A 22,648-nucleotide genomic window follows, 5' to 3' on the forward strand; every position below is an offset into this window, starting at 1 on the left:
GTGGTCTGATCAGGAGGAGTTGGAATGGAATGGAGAACATTGAATGAGGGGGAAAGTAGGTAGATGGTAGTAATAGTAGTACCCAAGTATTCTGCTGCCAGTCCCGGCCGCTCGCCCGATGCGGTCGGTGCCTCTGCTTCAACAAGAAGAGTATACGATCACTCGCTCCATGTTGTACTACCATACGTTGCTCATCGATTACTATATGTATTTTCTACTACTTTCACTACTGCTAAATACTTTCCAGCGGCTGAACTAAGTAGTCCCAAATTAACCTTAGTAGCCATTGCGGTGGTTCATCTTTTCCATACTCACCAGTTGCTTCAACTTGCCACGAATCTGTAGTGGTTCATATCCAGCTATCACCAGCAACCACAGATGCCACTGGTGGTAATCTTCCGCTGACCAGTTCCATCTATTCAGCATATGCAGACCACTAGAGCATGAAAGGTCATTAGGCAGGTAACTATGTCATTCGTTTTTTGGACTACCGGGGCCAGCTTCTACAAAGCGATAGACCCCTGATTCCGAATCTCTGACTGAAGATCTCACTACATTAGTGACTACATTGCTAAAGTTCAGCTGGAATGAGGTTGCGACTGTCGGTCTTTCAGGTTTGTTCTTGCGAGACATTCTATCAATATTAGGAGTTTCTGTGATTGAAGTGGTCCTGGGTTTGTGACAAACCCCTAGCGATGCCGGCAGGGCTACCCAGCAATTTATGAATGTAGTTCTTTTCAAGGATGTCCCTTAGTCGCTTCGAATCAATCAGCTAATTGTAACCAAAAAAAAAAAAAAGGGTTAGTGACGTCCACGATTGTCCATCGGGAGTAGACGGCATATAGAGGGAGGATTCATGGTAAGGTGTGTGCTGTGCATGTCCAAAGGATCAGGGTTGCAGGACAAGATGTTATTAAACGATCTGTAGAATTGAACATTGAATCTGCAAACTTGGAAGCATACATTGGCTACGGTAAGCTCCCCCCATCCAATAATAGCAAGCCCATCCTAACCACCAAGGACCATAGGACCAAGGATGGGGACACTTCCAGACCACTATGTTGGCACACTCATACAATAGGGAGACACTGAAGATCGAAGCTGTAGCTGTAATGCTCACGTCACCTATTACCAGATGTTCTCGAAGCGAATCGGATATCCTCACGTGGCAGTCACCTGTCGACCAACCACCCCGCAAAACTTTATTCAAGAGGAAATCCGAGGGACTGAAATCCCAATCTTGTGGCTGGTAGCTGAGCCGCCGCGGTGATTCAACAGGACCGTGGATCCTCCCCCGATACCAGGCACTTGGCAGAAATCGCGCAAGTTTGTAATATCAGATGATTAGATATTGAATTTCTGCTCATAACACTTCATCTTTTTCAACCACGATTCAAGCATATTAGGCACCATATCGGTCCTCGCCAAAGAATTCCCTATTCACCTTAATCAATGACTGGCTTCATGGACATGCGATCCGATCCTGAGTCCTGTATCCCATTAATCTGATTACACCTTGCCAGCATACACACAAACTCAATCCGTGGGAATGGTACTTTTGTCGCTTATTTCTTCCTCAATTCTCGAATGCTGTCATCGTGACGCCCGATATAGCATTCTCATCGACCCAGAACTACCATCCAATGTACTCCTCCGGATATCACCAGCCCTAATAAACAGATCCTCTCGTAAATATATAGTAAGAATAAATCGACTATCACAAGAATCACCAGCTTGCCTCCTATGCTACCTTACACAAACCCCAACCTACCCCAAACCAGACCCCGAAACTCCTCCTCCCCCTACAAACCATGCAGAATTCATCCCAAAACACAGACGTGGAACATCAACCGCCACGCACCACCAACGAACGAACCCAACTCCACCAAAGAAGAAAAGCCCTCAAGAACCACCTCCTCGCCGCATCGAGCGAATTCGTCGGGACCGTCCTCTTCCTCTGGTTCGCCTTCGCCGGGACGCAAGTAGCCGCCGCGACCAGCGCCAGCGACGGCGACACCATCACCCCGCAGCGCCTACTCTACATCTCCCTGAGCTTCGGCATGTCCCTGCTGGTGGTGGCCTGGGCCTTCTACCGGATCTCCGGCGGGCTCTACAACCCAGCTGTACGCCAACCCTCACCCCCTCTTTTCCACCCGTAGAACACAAACCAAACCCTAACGACCCCTTGGGGGGTGGGCGCAGGTAACACTCGGTCTCTCGCTGGCGGGAACAATGCCCTGGCTCCGCTGCGCATTCCTGCTGCCCGCCCAGATCTTGGGCGGCATTGTGGCCGCCGCGCTGGTCTCGTGCATGTTCCCCGGGTCGATCGCGGTCGTGCAGACGCGGCTCAACGCCGACACCTCCATCACGCGGGGCCTCTTCATCGAGATGTTCTTGACTACCCTGCTGGTGGTCACGATCCTGATGCTGGCGGCCGAGAAGCATAATGCCACGTTCCTGGCGCCGGTGGGCATTGGGTTGGCGCTGTTTGTGGCGGAGTTGGCTGGTAAGCCACGTGCCCTTCTTCCCTCCGTTGCCCCCCTCCCACCATAAGACTGAGGAGAAGTAATCTAAATGAAATTGGCGGGTGCTGTTGTAGGAGTCTACTTCACCGGCGGCTCCCTGAACCCGGCCCGCTCGTTCGGCCCCGACGTCGCGGCCGCCAGCTTCCCGGGCTACCACTACATCTACTGGATCGGGCCGCTGATGGGCGCGCTTCTGGCGGCCGGGTACTATCGCTTCGCGAAGGCGTTCAATTATGCCGAGGCGAATCCGGGGCAGGATGCGACGGAGCCGAAGGAGCAGGAGCAGCAGGAACGGGAGCACCAGTCCTGAAGATGTTTGGCTTTGCGGATGCGATCCTGTTGTGCTGGGGTCTTATACTTGTCACGTCTGCAAGGGGTTGCACAAAGGGTTGAGGGGGCTGGGAAAGGCGGGTTCTACTGGTTGAGACTCTGGTATTGTACAGTCCTCGTAGTGGTACGGCGATCATGGCGTGGTTCGAGAAGATAGCAGGTTGGTAGACTCGAAGATTCTGTCGGGGTATAGGTTGTAATGACATCTGAGGCATTGCGTGGCCTTTTCTACCTCAGCAGAGCTGGCAGTGCCATGCAGTGCCATGCTGGCGCGTCTTGTCGATCTCATGAACTCGGTATCTGATCTCAAGCTATCTGCCATTATCCGGGGGCGGCAATGCCTGCGTATGTTCTAGCAGGAGGTACTGTACTTCCATGTGTATTAAGATCGAGGAGGGGTGGGGCAAGGTTTCCGTGAAGGCAAGGCGTGGCTGATACACACGGGGTGACAATGTCAATGGTCTTCGCGATGTGCGCGCAGGAATATAATGAAGCCGCAACTTGGAATGGGTATTGCCTTAGCTAGTCCTAGCCACTGTGTAAGTTATCCTCAGATCATCAACAAAAGTTATCCTGTTCTGTTGTGACAAGTTTCCAGCTGTCTAGTTTGCTTATCAGACACCTACCTACAGTCGCCGTTGAATCCAATCGAGACCACAATATGCGAAGGGCGACCTGCGGGCTGGTCTTGGAAGGATCGGTCAACACCAATTGCTGATTCCCCCCTTACGCCGATGTCTTGATTTGACCCATTATATTGGCATTAGCTTTCTGTGGTCTTCCCTTTTTCTCCAATGAATCCATCCTAGGGTGTTTGGGGATCTACAGAATCCTGTTCAGTGGTGACCCATTCCCACCGTCCGCTACGCGACAACTGCGCGACGAATTGCCACTCCGGCACAAGAAATAGCAAATCGACTTTTCAGATTCGAAAAAGCGAATATCAACATGTGTAAAAAACAACCCAAGCAAGATCCCAGCTAACAAATCTCGAGTTTCAACGCCTTCATCCCATCTCAATCAAATCAAATCAGCTAAACCGTCAAATGAAACTCCACCAACCAAAACAAAAAAAATCATGCGTTGACATGCTTGGCGCGCCCCGAAGCACCATCCGCGGCTGGCGATTCCACTTGACCCACGGGACTGGGACCCCTTGCGGTGCTGGGCACGAGGGAGGAGCGCGTGGTCGGGGAGGCGGAGCTGCGATGGCTGGGAATGCTGTCGCGGCTGCGGCTGCCGGGGATTCCTGCGCCCGCGGTCCCAAGACCGGTGGCACTGGAGGACACATTCCCTTCGCCGGCCATGTAAAATCGCTTCATCGGGCTTTCGCCGCGGGCGGTCGAGCCCAACGCGTCCAGTTCCGTCATCCCTAGTTGGCTCTGCGATTTGATGAACGAGCCGCGGTCGTCGCGCATGGGCTGGTAGCGCAGGTCCGGGTTCTTCGAGAAGATGGCAAAGGCCGAGGTGACGAGCACGAGAACGAGCAGGACCAGCACGAAGGCCGCGTTGTACACGAAGAAGATCACCCCCATGACGCCGGTGACGATCCCCGGCTGGTCGAACACCTGCGAGAAGAACAGGAGGAAAATCGCATTCACGAAGTTGATCGCCCCGATCGCGATGTTGTACCCGTTGGTCTTGCGGTCCATCCAGGGGCGCAGGATGCTGATGCCGATCAGCATCAGGGTCTCGATGATGACCAGGGCCACCGTCTGCACGATCGGCGCCTCCTGGCTCAGGCCGATGAACATCGCCTTGAGGATGACGTAGGTCATCGCCGGAACCAAGAAGTAGTAGGCCGTCGCGCGGTACTGCACGTACAGGAACCCCAGCTTGTTGAGGCAGGTCTCGTCCGAGTACAGGATGTAGGCCGGATTGCGATGCATCCCCACCGAGTTGCGCGCGATGAGGATCACCTTGACCGCCGCCCAGCCCAGGGCCCCAATTACGGACAGCAGCATCACGGCGGCCAGGAGAACTTCTGCAGCCGAATCATGCTGCGTGAACTCCCACAAGCAGAGGACACACATCTGCGGGAACCCGATCTGCACCATCCGGTACAGGATCCCCTTGGAGACGTGGAAGTCGGCGAACTGATCGTGGCGGATCTTGCCGTACCGCGCCAGCAGCTTGGAGGCCGCCTTCAGGGCGCCGACGATGATCATCACGACGGCGACGAAGAAGACGAAGAAGATCAGCCCCGTCAGGAAGATGTTGGTGCCTTCAATATGGGCCGTGAACCCGACGCGCTTGATGCCGCGGACGACGACCGTGCCGGTTTTCGCGGTCGCCGACTGCCCGTCGGCGCGCTTGAAGAGGCGGCCGGCCGCCGCCGTCGCCGCCCCCTCGATCGAGCGTTTCCTGCGCCGCATGACTTCCACCGAGACGGTCGACAGCTCGGAGAGCACCGTGCTCGGAGTGCCGCCCGTGGCGCGCTGGTACCAGGTGCAAATCTTCTCCAGGAAGGTCACCCGGATGATCCCCATGCTCCACTGGAAGTTCTGCGTCCACGCGGCGACGATGGGCGGCATGTGCACGGAGATCATCCCGAACATGGCCTGCGCTTGCATGAACCCGAAGAACGACAGAACGTTGGCAGCGACGTGGGCGGCGGTGTTGGAATTGCCCAGACTGGCCGTGACCGCCGATGCGATCAAGCCGACCCCCGATATGACCGCCGTGGCCCATCCCACACCTTTCTGGTAGACGGTCTTCCCATTCGACAGACTCGCTTCGATGCAGGCGATACTCTCCCCGCCGGCGTCGGTGGAATTGATGTAAATGCGGACGGAGGCGTCCAGATCCGGGACGGTGTACGCGATTCCTAATGCCCCGTTAGCTCTCCCGTGAACGCTAGCACCTCCCCCACAGAGTTCAGCAAACTGCCGGGTTTCAGGCGGAAACCAACCTGGAATCCTCTTGACGACATTCTCGGGGATATCGATGTTGGCGTTCGGGACGTTGATATTCCCCGCATTCATGGGGCAGAGACCGGCCAGGTTCATCGTGCACGGGTTCAGGGACTCGGTGGTCAGCTCATAGCCATAAACGTTGACGACAATGTCCGCGGTGACATAGCCGGAGATCGCGGCCACGCCGTCGAAACTGAGGGCGAGAGAGCGGTTGTTGGGGGTGAAGCGGACGCTGAAGTACGTGGCCGTGAAGTTTGGGCTGTTCTGGCAGAGACTCAGCGCATTGGATTCGATCAGGCGGGTGGCCGAGACGACGGAGGCGGCCGTACAGGCGATCAGAACGCTAAGAAAACGTGATGACCACCACATTGTCGGTGGAGTGGCGCATCAATGGTGGGGGCTTTTTCACTTTTCTGGATTAGGAGGTGGTGGTGAGGGGGTGAGGGGATGAGGGGATAGGAATAGATAGGGGAACCGGGGGATCAGATCAAAAGAGCGAACGACTGTGAACGAGAGACGTGGGAGAGTGAGTGCGGAAGTGAGAGTGAGAGACCCGGATGATACCTGATGATCTCGCAATCAATAAAGCCCGCCAGAGAAGAGGCGGGTTAGCGCCCGCTTGTCTTATATGTCTAATAATAGCGGAGTAGCTTTTTTGGTCAGTGGGCTAGACTCGTGGTTGTTTGTAGGTTAGTCTAGTCTCGTCTAGTGACCAGAGATGACTCTGGCGGCAGAAGAAAGCGAGTGGCTATCGGTAGCATTATGCTGGTTACCTAGTATTATCATTACACACCACCCTATTTAGAGGAGGGGGGGAAAACTTGTCCACTGGGCACATGTAACATCACCATCCTGACCGGTCTTTGTTCCGGAACGGTGTAATCCTGCAGCTAATGAAGCTAATGATTCCGTCATCTGTGAGCAGAGACACCGTGGTGAATACGACCCTATGTACTCTGCACTGTGCCTGGGACACAAAGGCTCTTGATCACCTGGTCATCAGATCTGATCCAGGAACATCCACCTGCTACTCATAAGAGAACATTCATTCATTCATCCAATCAGTGGAACTGCCAACAACCGCCGATCCGCAGGCAGTCCCTGATTCACGTGACCCTGACAGGTGGGTCACGTGCATACCCCGCGGGTATCCAGTCTAACTACACCAGGAATTTCGTCAGAGATGTATCGTATCTCGTTTCCCGACTTGCTCCAGGGAAGCACAAGAAAAACGCTAAGGTATTCGAATTCGGTCTAGAATTGTGCTTATTCATTAAGTGTTACTTTTATGTCCTTTTTTAGAAATGCCCCATGAGAATCCCGATCAATCGTACAAATCATGCCCCACGCCTAAGCACGGCTCAGGCTCTCACCCTCCTCGGCCTTCTGGAGACCGTACTTCTTCAACCGAATGGACTGGATGGCAATGAAGCCAGTGGTGTCAGTGGGCTCGAAGTCCTCCAGGGAGTCCATCGAGGCCTCCTCGGCGGAGTAGAGCTTCTCGGTGCTGCTGGAGCGACCAAGGATGTAAGTGTGACCCTTGTACAGGCGAACGCGGACCTCGCCGTTGACGCGCTGTGAAACAAATTAGAACCGACGACGTGGATATCATCTACATGCTTGCAATCACTCACCTTCTGGCTGAACTTGATGCTGTTCTCGATGAACTCACGCTCGGCACTGAAGTACCTATGGGTCAGTTAATATTGGCTGGATAGGCGACGGCATCGACTGTTTTCCAAAATACTTACAGGCCGTTGTAGAGCTGGATGGACCAGTTGTGGGTGACAAACTGGTCACGCAGAGCACGGACCTGACCGTCAAGGACAAGACCCTCAAGGTCAAGGTGAGCATCGCGCAGGATGGTCATAGCAGGAGCTAGTCGAGAAAGTCAGTAAAACTCTCAAGTAGATGTGTAAGGCAGGCGCCCGTACAGTCGTAGCAGCCACGGCTCTTGAGACCGATGAAGCGGTTCTCGACAATATCAATACGGCCAACACCGTGGGTGTAGCCGAGCTTGTTGAGAGCGTAGAAGAGCTCGACGGGGTCGGTGTACTCCTTGCCGGGGGCAACAAGCTTGGTGGGAACACCCTGCTCGAAGTGAATGGTGAGGTCGACGGGCTCGTTGGGAGCAGTGAGGGGGTCGGCGGTCATGGTCCACATGTCGGAGGGAGGGGTCTGGTTGGGGTCCTCCAGGATGCCTACATACAAAAAAAATCGTTAGCTGAGTCCCTCGTAATATTTCCACAATCACATACCGGCCTCGTAACTGCAGTGGGCAGAGTTGGAGTCTGAGGTGAAGAGTTAGCGATATCCAAGCAACCATACACGACAGTCAATCACGAACCCATGGACCAGGGCTTGGCCTATTTGAGATATATTAGCATACTGCTCAAAATCCTTGTCTGGTAGCCGCTGAAGGTGCTCACCTTGGTGGAAGTGACGGGGATGCCGGTCTGAGCGGCGTAGTCAAGAAGATCGTTACGGCCAGCGAAACGCTTGAAGAACTTGGGATCACGCCAGGGGGCAATGATCTTGATGGAGGGCTGGATGGCGTAGAAGGCCAACTCGAAGCGGACCTGGTCGTTACCCTTGCCGGTAGCACCGTGGCTAACGTACTGGCAGCCCTCGCGCTGGGCAGCGCGCATCTGAGCACGGGCAATCACGGGGCGAGCCAAGCTGGTACCGAGAAGGTAGCGGCCCTCGTAGATAGCATTGCACTCTACTGTGGGTTAGCATGCTTCCCCCACACACAGAAGCTAGGGATCGTACGAATGGCGGGGAAGCACAGCTCAGTAATGAACTCGCGCTGGAGATCCTCGATGATCATCTTCTTGGCACCAATCTTCAGGGCCTTGGCCTCAACGGCAGCCCAGTCCTCCTCCTGACCGACATTGGCGAGGAAGCAGACGACGTCGTAACCCTCCTCTGAAGTATGTGTTAGTCGGTGACCAAGCGAAGCGAATGCAAGTGAGTTATACCAATCAGCCAGCGGAGAATACAGCTGGTGTCAAGACCACCTAAAGAGAGACATTTGTTAGCGAATATGGCTCTTATCTTGGGACCAATCGACGCAAATTGCGGGGTTGAAAAGACGGGGAGGTAGACGTACCGGAGTAGGCCAGACAGACACGGGGCTTTTCAGAGGCCATTTTGTGTGGATATGTGAGAGGGATGAGGGTGGAAGATGAGATGTAGATTGGATTCGGAGAGAGATGAAGAGAAACAGCGGAATGTGAAGCCGATTAATATAGGATGCTAGTTCAATGACTGACTGACGGTCGGGGAGGGAAGAGCTGGTGACTAAGAGTCATTGACTCATCCCGGAGTCGGAGCTCTGGGGCCTTACGTAACTCAAACCCCAATTGTGGGCCAATGACCGGGCATAAGCGAGCACGTCCCTATCTATACTCCCCCCCAATATCTATGCCATAATTTGTCCAGATAATCGCTGATCCATTCTGCACTGGGTATGTTATCGGCATCCTCGAGGGCAACGATCGCCGTCGCTAGCCATTGAAGTTGGCCACCTACTACTGCATTTGCTACCACTACGTAGCATTATGTATAGTGTCCATTGCACATCCACATTTGATTGTTTAGACCCATTGGACTATTGACTTTTTAATTGACCTTGAGCAGCTACAAGAGTACACTGTACGTCATATCGCCAAAGCATTGGCGATACATACTATTGTCTGTGAAAAAAGTTCGTCGTCATATTGAATGAGAAGTCACATTCCCATCCCAGAGAATGCACTCTATGCATTAATTGTTATAAAGAGACCTCATGCTTTTGTTCGCCCCGAAAATGATCCCAAAACCCCAGAACCGCAACGACCCAAAAAAATCTATATCTTACAACAACGACCGTAGAACGCCGGTCTGCTCCAGCACAGCCCGACGACTAGTGCCGCCAACTGCATCCTTCAACTCGACAGCACGCTCGTAGTCCAAGCAAGCTTGTACGTCGTCGTCGAAGCGAGCATCAACGGTCTTGAGCTGCTCCAAGGATAAGGTATCCATGGGGACTTGGTGCTTCTCAGCCAGGGCAACAACCCGGCCAGAGATGTGGTGGCCCTCACGGAACGGCACACCCTTGCGGACAAGGTAGTCTGCAATCTCGGTTGCCAGCATCTCAGGGGCAAGAGCGGCAATCATCTTCTCCGGAATGACGGTGAGGGTAGAGAGAACGCCGGTGGCAATCTGAATACTGTCTCCGACGGTCTTGATGTGATCAAGGAGAGGCTCAACACTCTCCTGCAGATCCTTGTTGTAGGTGGTGGGGAGGCCCTTGATAGTGCACATCAAGCCGGCCATCTGACCAAAAGCACGGCCAGACTTTCCGCGCAGAAGCTCCAGGCTGTCTAAACATCAATGGGTTAGCATCGTCTGAACTTATAAATTACCAATACATAGAAAAGAGCTGACATACCTGCGTTCTTCTTCTGAGGCATCAACGACGATCCAGTCGAGTAGGCGTCCGACAGGCGGACAAATCCAAATTCCAAGCTGCTGTAGATGATGAGATCTTCGGCCCAGCGAGAGATCTTCAACATGAACGAGCTACCCCACTGCATGGTTTCCATGGCGAAGTCGCGGTCGGCCACGGCGTTCATCGAGTTGTACAAGAGGCCATCGAAGCCCAGCTCCTTGGCCATAGCCTCACGGTCGATGTGGAAGGGGTTTCCAGCCAGAGCACCGGTACCGAGAGGGCTGCGGTTGACCCGCTTAATGACTTCCCGGAGGCGCTGAAGCTCGCTGGCGAAAGCGGTGGCATGCGACAAGATCCAGTGACTCCAGCGGACAGGCTGGGCCTTCTGCAAGTGGGTGTAGCCGGGCATGAGGTACTCGATCTCGGACTCGGCACGGGCAATGGAGACCTTGATGAGATCGCACAGGAACTGGTCAAGCTTGCGGAGTTCATCGCGGAGCCAAAGCCGCATGTCCGTGGCAACCTGCTCATTACGAGACCGACCAGTGTGCAATTTGCCTCCAATCTCCTTGCCGATGATTTCCGACAAGCGACGTTCGTTGGCAGTGTGAATATCCTCATCATTCTCCTTCACGACAAAGGTATTCGTGCTCCATTCCTCAGCGATCTGCTTGAAACCCCGTTCGATCTCGGCGAATTCCTGTTGAGACAGGATACCGGTCTTGGTGTTGGCACGGGCAAAGGCAATGGAGCCGGCGATGTCCTGCTTCCAGAAGATGCGATCGTATGGCAAGGACTCATTGTACTGTACCATTAGGGGGTCGAGGCCCTCTGTGAAGAAGTGAAGCGGAACGCGTTAGTCGGTGCAATTGAAGCCATTGAGGATGGAAAGGGAGACGAACGAGTGAATCGACCACCCCAGAGCATATTCTCAGCAACTTTAGGAGCGCTCATGATGGCAAATGTGTGTGAAGATGTGATTGATGTGTTGGGAAGAGAGAAGTTGAGTAGCGAGCTGAGGACAGCAGATACTAATAAAGGACGCCAGCCGGGGGGAGGGTGGGGAACGGTAGGTATGACTCCTTCGGCTGAATTAGGCAAGTCTGATTCATCGCCCTAGTGCCGGGGCCCACGGGAGCGATATCGGCCCGACGAGAGGGGCACCAGACCGGATGCGGCAAGGGCTCTTATCTCTATCACGTGCAGTGAGCGGCCCTTGTTAGGGCTCCGCAGCATCAGTGACTGGGTGTATGCCAAATGTCAGATCAATTGCCCCGGAAGGATGCCTTAGTCCGTCTCTGGTGGAGCCTGGCGATTGCACTACGTATGTAGATTCAGTCAATTGAAGTATAGATCCTCCGTCGTCATCAATATCGAATACGAATTGATCACTGACAGGGCGTACGCTTACTGGTAAAATCCCCCCTGAAGGCTCAAACACTGCCAAACAGCAAACCCACCAACCAAGATGGAACCTTGGGGTCAGCACAACACGACATTATAAGACCCGCCGCCCCTCCGCGGGCTTCATCCATGACTCAGTCTCAACTGCAACAGCTCTTTCCCTCAGACATACGCTCGATCATTCAACCACCCTCCTACCTTAGATTCTCAATTTCATTTCCAGTCTACTCAATCAATCTCTATACCTTCTAACCAAAATCATGACATCCTCCTTCCCCCCTCCCCCCGTCAGTTCCATTGACTGGAACAATGTCGGCTTCAAAGTCCGCGATGGTACGTTTATCCCCCACCAGCGTCATGATCAGTCAATCCCCCGCGCAAGCCCTCGATTGCAATCGAAACACCAAAACACATCAAACTAAAACCTCGCCCTCTCTGCGCAGTAAACGGCCACATCGAATGCCACTACAACACCAGCACATCGAGCTGGTCGGCGCCGAAGTTCATCCCGACCCCGCACCTCAGCATCCACGGCATGGCGCCGGGCCTGAACTACGGGCAGCAAGCGTACGAGGGCCTGAAGGCCTTCCGGCACCCGACAGACACCAACAAGATCACGATCTTTCGGCCAGACCGCAACGCGGTGCGGATGCGCCACTCGGCGGAGTTCATCTCGATCCCGCCGGTGCCAGAGGCCCTGTTCGTGGAAGCGGTGCAGCTGGCCGTGGCGGCCAACGCGGAGTTCGTCCCGCCGCACGAGACGGGCGCCGCCATGTACATCCGGCCACTGATCTTCGGGTCGTCGGCGCAGCTGGCCCTGACCGCGCCCGAGGAGTACACGTTCGTCGTGTTCGTCATGCCCACGGGCGTCTACCACGGGGTCAGCGCGGTCGATGCGCTCATCCTCGAGGACTTCGACCGCAGCGCCCCCGAGGGTACCGGCTCCGCCAAGGTGGGCGGCAACTATGCGCCGGTGCTGCGGCACAGCGCCAAGGCCTACCGCGAAGGGTTCGGCATCACCCTGCACCTCGATAGTCGGACGCGCTCCGAGGTCGATGAGTTCTCCACCTCCGCGTTCATCGGAGTCAAGAAGAATAAGGCAAATGGCACCGTCACCCTCGTGCAGCCGGACAGCAACAACGCCATCGACTCCGTGACCGCCGCCTCCGTGCTGGAGATCGGCCAGCGCTTGCTCGGGTACAAGTCCGAGAGGCGCCGCGTGCCGTACGAGGAGATCCAGGAGTTCGATGAGGTCATCGCCTGCGGCACGGCGGCCGCCCTCGTGCCCATCCGCAGTATCACGATGCGGTCGAAGAACGACAAATTTACGTTCCAGAGCGGCGGCGACGCGAACAACGGTGGTGAAGTCTGCGTCAAGCTCCTGCAGACGTTGAAGGGGATCCAGAACGGGAAGGTCGAGGACACGTTTGGCTGGAACTTGACCGTCGAGAGGCCGCCGCAGGAGCTGTTTGAGATTGCGGCTGCTCCCGAGGAGGCGGAGTCGAACGGCGTTAATGTGCCATAAGCAGTAGGAGTAATGCGGATCAAGGACAGGCGACGAGGAAATGCAATTAAAAGTCATTCATTGGTTTGTTCCTAGCATCTTGGCTATTTACTCCCTTCACATTAAGAACATGAACCATGCATTGTCGAGATTGACGTTATCATACATGACATTAGATACCCCTAGTTCAATTACTGCCACTCTCACTTTCACTCTCGCTCTCGCTCTCACTTTCACTTTCACTTTCACTGTCGTCTTCGCTCTCACTATCGTCATCGGCTCCGGGTATGGCTGGGGTCTTCGATTGAAGATTCTTGGTAGCCTCTCTCTCTCTAGACTTCTTCTCCTCTTCTAGTTCCTTCTTACGTCTCGCGGCTAGTTCTTTCAGTGTGCAATGGGTTGCTTGAGGCACCCCACGGGCGTGGGACCATGTGACAGTCGTAGCTGGGGGTTGGGGCAGCATGGGGGACTTGGACTTGAAAGGCGACGACGGATTGGGCATATGCTTGACGTTTTGCGACGAAGGTGGGGGGCTGTCGTCTTCTTCATCTTCAGACTCTGAGTCTGAGCTTGAGTTTGAGCTTGCATCTGACTCCGACTCGGATTCTGAACTGGATGCAGTGAGGTCGAGCTTGGTAGTGGATGAGCTCTCTTTTGCCTGTGAACTACGGCTTGGAGTCGATGACAAGGACTGCTGCACCCGCTGAGCTGAACCTCCTTGCGCTGGTCGTTGAATTGATACGCCCTTGAGCTTTGTCGCGCTTTGAGTTCCGGCTGATGCCGAACGAGGATGCTCGATTTTGTTAGATGGCTGTGTGGCGGGCTTTGCCTTCGAAGGTAGTGTGAGCAGAGATCTCAACGGGCCGACTTTCTCGATCTGCTGGCGCAAGTCTCGGAGCTTATTTTCTAGCTCTTTTCTAGCAGATACATTGCTCTTCCGCCTGCCGAGCTTCTGAAGTGTATCCCATGTTTCCATGAATGCCTTCAATAATTGAATGCCTTTGTTCAAACAACCCTGCTTCGTGGCTTTCTCGAGCGTCTGTCGTGCCTCCGTTGCATAAATTCTGTATTCGCCTTCGTCAAAGATGTCGTCTTTAGGTTGTTTGGCATTCTCCTTCGCAATAGACTGGGCTATCACAGGGCGCTTGGTAGAAGCTTTCGTGTTCCGGTCTGCGACCTCTTTCTTGATGGAGCCAGTGCTTGATGATTTTTGACTAGACACCGGCGCTGGCCCAGACTTGGTCACAATTACATCAGAACTATCCGCAAATGACACTGAGCGACGGCCAGACAAATCGTGAGCGGCATCGTCCTTGCACAAGGTAGAACGGGCTGGTTTAACCGGTGTCGCAAGCTTTGTCGGGGTTTTCTGAGTACGCGAGGGGGGTCCGAGAGTGTCAACACGCGTTGCCGATTGCTCGCCAGAAGGGCTACTCGTGATGCCCAGCCCAAGACCAGGTTTAGGTGGCGCCCGAGGCGAGCACTCCGCGAAGCTTAGACGTCGCCCAGCACCAGAGAAAGATGGGGCCCGATCGCGACGGCGTGGCGTCGAGGGACTCGCTTCGGCTTTGCTCGAAGTGCATACAAGGTCGTCTTCCATTGCGTTTGGACTCTCAGGCTCCTGTCGTCGCGGCTCTTTGTTCGGCTTCAGGCTTTCCAGGCTCAACTTCCGTTTCCGTAATCCGTTGGGTTGTTCGAGAGCACCATTTATATCAGCGGTGCCGTTGACATTCGGTTTTTTGGTCCTGGCAGGAGTTGGGACAGACAGGTTTTCTTTCTCTGCTCCAGCTTCACTCATCGTGATATCCCGTTCTGGGTTTATTCTGCCTTCATCGAGATTCTCTGGTTCACTCTCGTCGATGACAATTTCCATAACCTCGCTTTTATTGTGAGTCTTTTGTTCGCCGTTGGTTCTTCGCGGCGAGCCATGCATAAGCTCTGCTTCCTCCTCGATTATAGAATGCGGCGCAACCACCTGCCTTGAGCCGGTTCTTGTAAGTGAGAAGTGTGTCTTGAAGGGTCTTGAGCTGCGGTGCAAATCGCCCAACTCTTGACTTTCCGCCCGGTTGCGCGGAGGGGTTGGCGCAACAACATGATGCTGCTGTTGTCGGGAAATAGGTGGTTTGGCCACGTGTAAAGGTGATCCGTGAAGATCCTCTGCTTCCACGGAGGAGACAGGAATGTCGCTCGTGCGCACCAAATTTTCATGAGCACTCCATGCTGACGACGTCGCGCGGTTGCTAGTCGACTCGAAATTGAGGGTATCCCGGGGATCTTCATAGATGGTCGGAATTTGACTCATCTCCTTCCGTATGATCTCTTTTTTGATGAGTCTCTGGCGCTCGGCATCTTCCGCCAGAGCATCCCAGTCGTGAGTGACGGACGGAAGACGGACAGGTGTGTATTGGGTAGGCTTCATAATAACACGGACAGTGGCGCGCTGATCCGAGGCGTCCTGACGGGCCTTGCCTTGATTAACGAAGACATCAGCTACACTCAAGTCTGCATCGAGATCGTAGGTGTCGTTCTCATCGTCGAGCAGCTTTTTGATCTCGAGGGACCTGGTTATCCAGTATCTGTTAGCACATCCGAGGCACAAGTAAAAGTAGTCAAGCCCGTGCTCTTGCGAGGTCATTGGGCCTCTCTGAGTCAGAGAAGGAAGGCCCTCAGGAACTGGATGGTCTTCAAGTAAAGTATGGACTCACTCAGCATCTGGCCTTCGCTTTTTCCATTTCTCGCGAATGATCTGAGCCAATTCACCAAGATTTGTCTCCTCCGGGCTCTCAAGGACAATCAAGTAACTATCAAGCTCACGATCTCGGAAGTCATGCTTGCCTTGACCTAAGCCATCGCGATCAGTCGAGGACGATGGTGCCTGCAATTGCTCGCGAGCAAAAACTTTAACTCCGAGTCGCAGAAGAACCATGTCGCAGGTGGAGGGTGTTGAGATGGGAGGCGTAAAGGATATGAGGGAGGGATGGAGATTAGGAGAATGTTTCGTCTACACGAAGAACTGTAGAGTTGTTTGTCCGTGCATAGGGACTGGTGACAAAGGCCTTTCGAGTAACTGGGGAAGAGGAAAGGTGAAAGGGCGAGTCCGAGGTCGAAGGATAGGACGAGAGGAAGAGGATGGAAGGTGGTTGAAGAGGGTGGGTGACTAAAAACATAACACAGAGCGATGTGTTATTCGAGTGAAGGGTTCAAGTTTTCATAAGGTTACTGCGACAAAGTGAAGGGTGGAGGAAGTCCCGCGTGTTGTGCTCGGATTTAATGATCTGTAGCAAAATAAAATAAATTGTGACAGCAACCGATCATTGGTTCGCGGGGCGCAAAATCAACGCGTTTCACCGCCTGACAGCCACGGGTCCAATTTCACGAAATCACGTGTTGATCAAATAATCCAAATCAGGCAATATGACTTGATCTATCCTATAACTATTAAGCTCAAGGAGGTTGGTCATCATTATGTATGCTCTTCTGCTGGTCACTCGTTCTATGTACTGGTCCCTAGTCAGCCGAGAACTCTTCCAGCCTCTTGTTGACACTGATGGAGGTCAAATCAGCTGAATGTGTAATGGGATGATGACCTCAAATGCAAATAAATGTACATGCATGGAAAATCCCACCACTTCCGCTTTGCTTCCGCTTCTACTGCAAAAACTTTTCCACGGCACCTCCAATATTCTTCAGATCAAGCAGGAAGGTATCATGCCCGAAATGTGACACATCCTCTCCCAGCTCAATATGCTCAACAGTTTGGTTTCCTGTTGCGCGAAGCGTCTCTGCGATTTCGCGTTGTTGCCAGGCCGGAAAGAGAATATCACTGGCGACGCCAATCACCAAGACTGGGTGGTTCTTCAACGGTGCAAGTCCACGGACCAAATCTTGTGGGGGCGTATCCGGCCCCTTTCCACCATCGGTGACAGCTTGGTCCATAGAAGGCGTTGACGCAGTCTGAGATGGTTGCTCTTCATACGGCTTCGCGGGAAGAGTCAAGCTGCAGGTGATATTGTTTTCTTGAGCATCGCTACCGCCCTCAGCGATCTTAATTTCGTTGGCGGCTCTCCGCTGCTGAGTCTCTGCTTGATGGGCATAGCCTAAATCAAACAAGTCCATGGCTTTCGACACATAAAGCAGACTGTTCGGATCATACTCCAGACAGAATTTCTCTCCGGCATGATCAAGGTACGTCTCAATCAAGAAATCCGGACAGAGAGCGGGCTGCTTGCTGGGATCTGCGCGCTTGCGTCCGAACCGCATTTCCCATTCGGGACCACTGCGGTAAGTCACAGTGGCAATCTCTCGAGCGAGCTTCATTCCCGAATGAGGGGGGACGGAGTCATAATAGAAGCCTCGGGCCCACTTCGGATCCATCATCAGCACTTGACGTTGTGTGTGCCTCATGGCAATGCTGTAGGGGTGGCTCCGTGCGCATCCGCTAATGCTGACAACTTTGTCAATGCGCTCCGGAAAAAGGACACCGGCAGCAAGACTCTGCATCCCGCCCATACTGGATCCAACAGATGCATACAACTTTTGAATGCCTAGTGAATCCAGAAGGCGGAACTGTGCCCGTACCATATCCTCAATCGTGAGGATGGGGAATCGAGTGGCATATCTCTTGCCGTCGGAAGGGTCAATTGTCGAGGGTCCAGTACTTCCGTAACAACCTCCGATGACATTTGTGCAAATAATGAAGTGTTTGTTCGTGTCAAGAGGCCTACCGGGACCGATGAACTTTTCCCACCAGCCCGGCTTCGGGTTAGCTTCGGTGCTGTGTGCGTGACTCGATGCTGAAAGGCCGGTGTGTAACAGAATGGCATTGCTCTTGTCGGCGTTTAATTGACCCCAAGTTTCGTACGCGATGTCAAATTCGCGGAGCACACCACCCCAGTCGAGAAGAATCGGATCTTCGCAGTGAAATTGCTCATGGTGACCAGTAGTGTATGAAGGTTCAGGCCCGGATTCAAGCGACCGCGCGGATAGCTGGGCAGATTTGGCTTCCTGGGCATCGAGGCATGGAAAGGAAAGAGCAGGATTGGACGAGTCTCGTAAACTGGATTGCGCAGTAGCCGGTTGTGACTTGCGCTGAGGAGCTTGATGTAAGGCCCGAGAGTGAAATAGTGGGCTGATTCGAACAACCGGACGTGTGGTAGTCGCTGTTGGGAGGCTGTTGCGCTGAGTCAATGATCGTACGACCCTTGACACTCGAGGAACTGAGGACGCCATTCCTGATGGGCTCATTATGACCCGAAGACGAGCCTCAATACCACAGGGACGTAAAAATGATAGCGATGCGAATGTCGCGGGATGATCGATCGGTGACTCGGCCGGGTGTTTTAACATATGTCACATGCGGACGTGGCGGCCTCAGGCTGTAATTGTCAGCCATGCACCCATGGCGTCATTTACTGTGCTTCTGATTGGTTCACAGACCAAACTCGAACACATTATATAATCCTATTAGAGCCGATAACGGTTTTGCGATAAGGATAAAGTAAATTTACCGGGGATAACTAAAAGGTCACTCCGCAACTGCGATGCCTTAGGTATGAGTATCACTCAGCTCTGCAACATCAGCCCGCATGGTTAGGTTCGCAACTGAGCCACCTGTCGCCGGGGCTGGAGCAGGTCTGGACCCCACAGCCTCAAGCTTCCAGTCCAGACTCCGACCTGTCGCTGCATACGACCCCTGCACGTCCGGCGCAAGTCCCCGCGGGTGATCATCTATACTATTTTGTCGAAGCCCACACCACCGCTTGATCAACAACAAACGGCTTACCACTCACCTCCTTAGGCTGCATTCAGAGCTACGCATGATCGGGGAAGCAGCAGCTTCTCACTTGCGCGTCCTACACGACTTCCGCCATTCCGTCATAATATCGATCGCTTGGGGCATGCCCGCCTGATCATTTTGCCGGCTAGTTGACTGCTTAAGCTTACTCTTGAATCACAATGCTGTCTGCAAACACAATGCTCTGAAAATTTTTGTCTTCCGAGCATTGTCCCTATAGCCTTAATTAACATTCTTCCTATGTCAACCAGACTTGTCATAAGGCCATTCACTGTGGGCACTGGGTTGGTGCCGGCAACAGGGCGCGTATGACGTATGACGCACTCGCCGTGGATAGGACTACTGATTACTTGAAGGCTGGACCCTGAGGTCTTGAATCGGCGCTGAAAGGTGACCAGGTCATTCGAAATGTCGCTTGCAGCTGTGGAGCGGACACGCTAGGGCTGGAATGTTGGTTGCGTCTCTTGGCATGTGAGGTATGTGCCCGATTGGGAATACTGCACTCGTTACCTACTGTCTTCGGCTTGGACCATGAAAATGTGCCGATAAGTTGATTAGGCTGCCTTCTGAGAGGCTTCAGATGGAGTGACGGTCCTCGGATTCTTGTACTCGATATTCAACTCAAGGACTAAGACGCATACGGGCTTCGATGCTGGGAATCTACATGTGCGACACTACAAGCTATGCCCTCAAGTTTCTGACATCATTGCCAGTCTGAATCTTGTTTGAACAAAGGTTATCATCGACATGAAACCACATGCTCTCGGAATCGATCATCACCAAAGCTTAGATCATGGTTCCTCTGTCACCCCTCTATGGAATAGGATACAGCCGTTTCGAGGTACTGGACCTCGTGGTCCGGGGGCATGACCATTATCGTCCTTTAAAGCCTTGTACCTGGCATGAATTTGACTTTTCCCCTTGGGGATGACATACACACGACCATGGATTCGATCCGTATGATTAGATCGCGGGGTCTATGATTTCCTAATCCAGACATAGAGTGATTGGGGCTATCCGCATGCGACCATGACAAGTCCTCGAGCACAATATAAGATCACTGGACGTCGTCTCTGGCCAGAAAGGCGTCAAGCTTCTACTTCGGATCCCGCCTCTCGCCAACACCATCTCACCACTACAACAAACTAGCCCAACCATCATGAAGCTCTTAGCCCCCATTCTAGTCACCACCTGCCTGGCTAGTGGCGTCCTAGCAGCTCCTCGCAGTGGGCTAGCAGAGCGCATGCAAGCCCGGTCCATGGCTCGTGGTTCGCGTCCCCTACAGCCACACCCTTCAGAATCAGACCCCAAGAGCAACCACCGAGAGGAAGTGGCTTCATCCCCAAACACATCTCACGTCACATACAGCAGCAATTGGGCCGGCATCGTGCGAGAGGAACCGCCCACCTCAGGTCCGTACACAGCTGTCAGCGCGACCTTTCAGGTCCCCAAGCCCACCGCTGCAGTCAGCAGCCGCGGCACGCAGGCCGGCTCCGCCTGGGTCGGCATCGACGGCGACACGTACAACGCCGCCATCCTCCAGACTGGGGTGGATTTCTACGTCCAGAACGGCAAGATCTCCGGCGATGCCTGGTACGAGTGGTACCCAGACTACGCGTACGACTTCGATCTCTCCGTGAGCCCCGGGGATACCATCGTGGCCAAGGTCCAGGCCCTCTCGCCCAGCAAGGGGGTGGCCATCATCGAGAACAAGTCCACCGGCGAGAAGGCGACGCAGACGATTTCCGCCCCTGCAGCGACGGCCACCCTGGCGGGCCAGAATGCGGACTGGATCGTCGAGGATTTCCAGGCGGGGGATGAACAGGTTGCGCTCACAGACTTCGGCACGGTCACGTTCACCGGCGCGCAGGCCCAGGGCGGGGGCCAGACCGTGGGTGTCCAGGATGGGACGGTCATTGAGCTGAAGCAGAATGATCAAGTGTTGACGGAGGTGGATGTACAGAGCGACACGAAGTTCAGCGTTACCTACATAGGATGATTCCCTAAAGGCCATTGCATGCTAGCCATTTCTGTTTCACGTGGCGTTCTTATCTGATGATCCTGGTTGTATGTATTGACCATAGCTATGGCTTATTTATGAAAGTTCAGATTTGTTTGAAAAGTCGCTCGACGAGGTGTCCTCTGCAATTCCCGGGATAATGATAAATCATAATAACCAACATAAGGGCTTGATGCGAAATCATATATACTCGCTCTGCACCTCACGACGGCTCCGAAAGAACCCTAACACCAGGAACATCTAAGCAATGCTCTTGATAGCCTCCTCCAACTCCCGCACATTCCCACCCACCACGCGCTTGTCCAGCAACTTGCCATCCTTGTACAGAACGAAAGTCGGCATGGCGCGGACCTGCAGCTCCTGCGCCACGGAGCGCACCTTGTCGACATCGACCTGGATGAACCGGACGTTGGTGTAGGTCTCGCTCAGCTTGCCGATCTGAGGGGCAACGGCCTTGCAGGGACCGCACCAGGTCGCGAAGAAGTCGACCACGACCGGGCCGGACGAGGTCAGGGCCTTGAAGATGACCGGGCTGTTGTTGTAGAAGGAGATCGAGTTAGTATTTCCAAAATCGCATTTGGGATGTTTGCGGAGGTCTATATTCGTGGTGAAAATAGAGGGCGGGAAAATGCGCATACTTGTCAACCTCGATAACTTTGCCGTGAGCCATGATGGGTTTATCGGGAAAGAAGCGGCTTTTGATGAGACGGAAAACTGGAGCAGGCAGTGTGGGTTAGCAGGTTGGAAAACTGAGCGGGGAAGCGTGAGATTCATACGTACGGAACCAGAAGGTGAGTAAGATAATGATACGCGTGAAGTCCATGGTCGGGTGAGGAAAGAGGGAAAAAGAGAGAGGTTGCGGACGGATTTAGATGGCGCGCGGTGAGAGGACTCGGGGAAGATAAGACGTGATCCAGACAATGCCGCCTCGGCTATCGAAGGAACCCGTATTAGTTCTCCGCGGTGGGGCGGGAAATACGTCGTTAAATGATTAGATATTAGAAGACGATCATTAACTATAAAAGATAAACTTATGCTCTTAAGCTAAGGATCCAGAGAAGACAATAGAAAACATACACGTACAGGAGGAATCATGGAAGGTGGCGCGACTGTCTTCATGCAATGACCGAGCATGCCTCTGGTCTCTTATGGCAGGCGGTGGACTTTCGTATGGCAGAAAGATATCAGCCCCGGCGGTCAAGGACACTTTCGCCCGATTTGATATTAGTCAGCTAATTAGTTAACGTAATCGGTAAGCGAGCGGAACGCGCAAGCGAGTGGAACGCCCAACTCGTAATTCTGCTTTATATACAAATTTGAAGTCAAATATCAACCTTTTTACACCGTTCAAATTGCCTCTTCTTGGTGTTTTACTCTTGCTGGACACCATGTCCGTATATGACCAACTTTATTACACGAAGAACAGCGAGGTGGCGCGCGCCGGCGAGGCTGTTCCTCGCCGGCCGCAGAATCAGCCCGTTGGATTCCCAAGGCTTCATCTTCCTCACGAGCCCGGCGAAAAAGCTGTATAGCTTCATGAACTGTAGCTCCTTCGAGGCCTGCCAATTGGCGATTACTTCGTTTCCTCTTCTTAGTCTGGTGTTCGTCTGCAGCCCGTAAATCATGATTTTCCTGTTCAAGTAAGGCTGCCCTGTTTAACGCGATTTCGCAGCCTTTGATGATATATGATAATGCAGTTCNCATTGACTCCGGAGACTTCG

The 22,648-nt window shown here is 53.6% G+C and overlaps 9 protein-coding genes across 9 annotated transcripts; 3 read left to right on the forward strand and 6 right to left on the reverse strand.

The window, feature by feature from the left end:
• Nucleotides 1-1,811: 1,811 nt before the first annotated feature.
• ASPACDRAFT_1854643 (MIP/aquaporin family protein) lies at nucleotides 1,812-2,835 on the forward strand (the record flags this gene model as incomplete). Its single annotated transcript, XM_020197398.1, has 3 exons — nucleotides 1,812-2,123; nucleotides 2,203-2,506; nucleotides 2,600-2,835. The coding sequence occupies 3 exons, from the start codon at nucleotides 1,812-1,814 to the stop codon at nucleotides 2,833-2,835; spliced, it is 852 nt and encodes a 283-aa protein (XP_020057587.1).
• A 1,096-nt stretch (nucleotides 2,836-3,931) lies between these two features.
• On the reverse strand, nucleotides 3,932-6,139 carry ASPACDRAFT_51170 (transient receptor potential ion channel family protein; the record flags this gene model as incomplete). The annotated part of the gene is made up of 3 exons (XM_020202439.1): nucleotides 3,932-4,104; nucleotides 4,135-5,682; nucleotides 5,767-6,139. The coding sequence occupies 3 exons, from the start codon at nucleotides 6,137-6,139 to the stop codon at nucleotides 3,932-3,934; spliced, it is 2,094 nt and encodes a 697-aa protein (XP_020057588.1).
• Nucleotides 6,140-7,002: 863 nt separating this feature from the next.
• ASPACDRAFT_77064 (argininosuccinate synthase) lies at nucleotides 7,003-9,060 on the reverse strand. Its single transcript, XM_020204862.1, has 10 exons — nucleotides 8,883-9,060; nucleotides 8,752-8,790; nucleotides 8,543-8,698; nucleotides 8,200-8,492; nucleotides 8,118-8,136; nucleotides 8,029-8,061; nucleotides 7,705-7,971; nucleotides 7,522-7,648; nucleotides 7,405-7,459; nucleotides 7,003-7,345 (listed from the first exon to the last, which is right to left on the reverse strand). Exons 1-10 carry the CDS (start codon nucleotides 8,920-8,922, stop codon nucleotides 7,121-7,123), a joined length of 1,254 nt encoding a protein of 417 aa, XP_020057589.1. The 5' UTR covers nucleotides 8,923-9,060; the 3' UTR covers nucleotides 7,003-7,120.
• A 415-nt stretch (nucleotides 9,061-9,475) lies between these two features.
• ASPACDRAFT_77065 (argininosuccinate lyase ARG4) lies at nucleotides 9,476-11,196 on the reverse strand. The gene is made up of 3 exons (XM_020204863.1): nucleotides 11,108-11,196; nucleotides 10,206-11,036; nucleotides 9,476-10,137 (listed from the first exon to the last, which is right to left on the reverse strand). Exons 1-3 carry the CDS (start codon nucleotides 11,157-11,159, stop codon nucleotides 9,629-9,631), a joined length of 1,392 nt encoding a protein of 463 aa, XP_020057590.1. The 5' UTR covers nucleotides 11,160-11,196; the 3' UTR covers nucleotides 9,476-9,628.
• Nucleotides 11,197-12,110: 914 nt separating this feature from the next.
• Nucleotides 12,111-13,275, forward strand: ASPACDRAFT_77066 (branched-chain amino acid aminotransferase). The gene has a single exon (XM_020204864.1). It carries the CDS (start codon nucleotides 12,145-12,147, stop codon nucleotides 13,132-13,134), a length of 990 nt encoding a protein of 329 aa, XP_020057591.1. The 5' UTR covers nucleotides 12,111-12,144; the 3' UTR covers nucleotides 13,135-13,275.
• A 25-nt stretch (nucleotides 13,276-13,300) lies between these two features.
• On the reverse strand, nucleotides 13,301-16,039 carry ASPACDRAFT_58978 (uncharacterized protein; the record flags this gene model as incomplete). The annotated part of the gene is made up of 2 exons (XM_020203404.1): nucleotides 13,301-15,674; nucleotides 15,819-16,039. The coding sequence occupies 2 exons, from the start codon at nucleotides 16,037-16,039 to the stop codon at nucleotides 13,301-13,303; spliced, it is 2,595 nt and encodes an 864-aa protein (XP_020057592.1).
• Nucleotides 16,040-16,761: 722 nt separating this feature from the next.
• On the reverse strand, nucleotides 16,762-18,357 carry ASPACDRAFT_41518 (homoserine O-acetyltransferase family protein; the record flags this gene model as incomplete). The annotated part of the gene is made up of 1 exon (XM_020200950.1): nucleotides 16,762-18,357. The coding sequence occupies one exon, from the start codon at nucleotides 18,355-18,357 to the stop codon at nucleotides 16,762-16,764; it is 1,596 nt and encodes a 531-aa protein (XP_020057593.1).
• Nucleotides 18,358-20,066: 1,709 nt separating this feature from the next.
• ASPACDRAFT_51175 (A4/G1 family peptidase) lies at nucleotides 20,067-20,906 on the forward strand (the record flags this gene model as incomplete). Its single annotated transcript, XM_020202440.1, has 2 exons — nucleotides 20,067-20,175; nucleotides 20,206-20,906. The coding sequence occupies 2 exons, from the start codon at nucleotides 20,067-20,069 to the stop codon at nucleotides 20,904-20,906; spliced, it is 810 nt and encodes a 269-aa protein (XP_020057594.1).
• A 261-nt stretch (nucleotides 20,907-21,167) lies between these two features.
• On the reverse strand, nucleotides 21,168-21,750 carry ASPACDRAFT_41520 (thioredoxin family protein; the record flags this gene model as incomplete). Its single annotated transcript, XM_020200951.1, has 3 exons — nucleotides 21,168-21,459; nucleotides 21,566-21,641; nucleotides 21,708-21,750. 3 exons carry the CDS (start codon nucleotides 21,748-21,750, stop codon nucleotides 21,168-21,170), a joined length of 411 nt encoding a protein of 136 aa, XP_020057595.1.
• Between the last annotated feature and the right edge of the window lie 898 nt (nucleotides 21,751-22,648).

This window comes from Aspergillus aculeatus (genome assembly GCF_001890905.1).
Source record: "Aspergillus aculeatus ATCC 16872 unplaced genomic scaffold ASPACscaffold_5, whole genome shotgun sequence".
Lineage (NCBI taxonomy): Eukaryota > Fungi > Ascomycota > Eurotiomycetes > Eurotiales > Aspergillaceae > Aspergillus > Aspergillus aculeatus.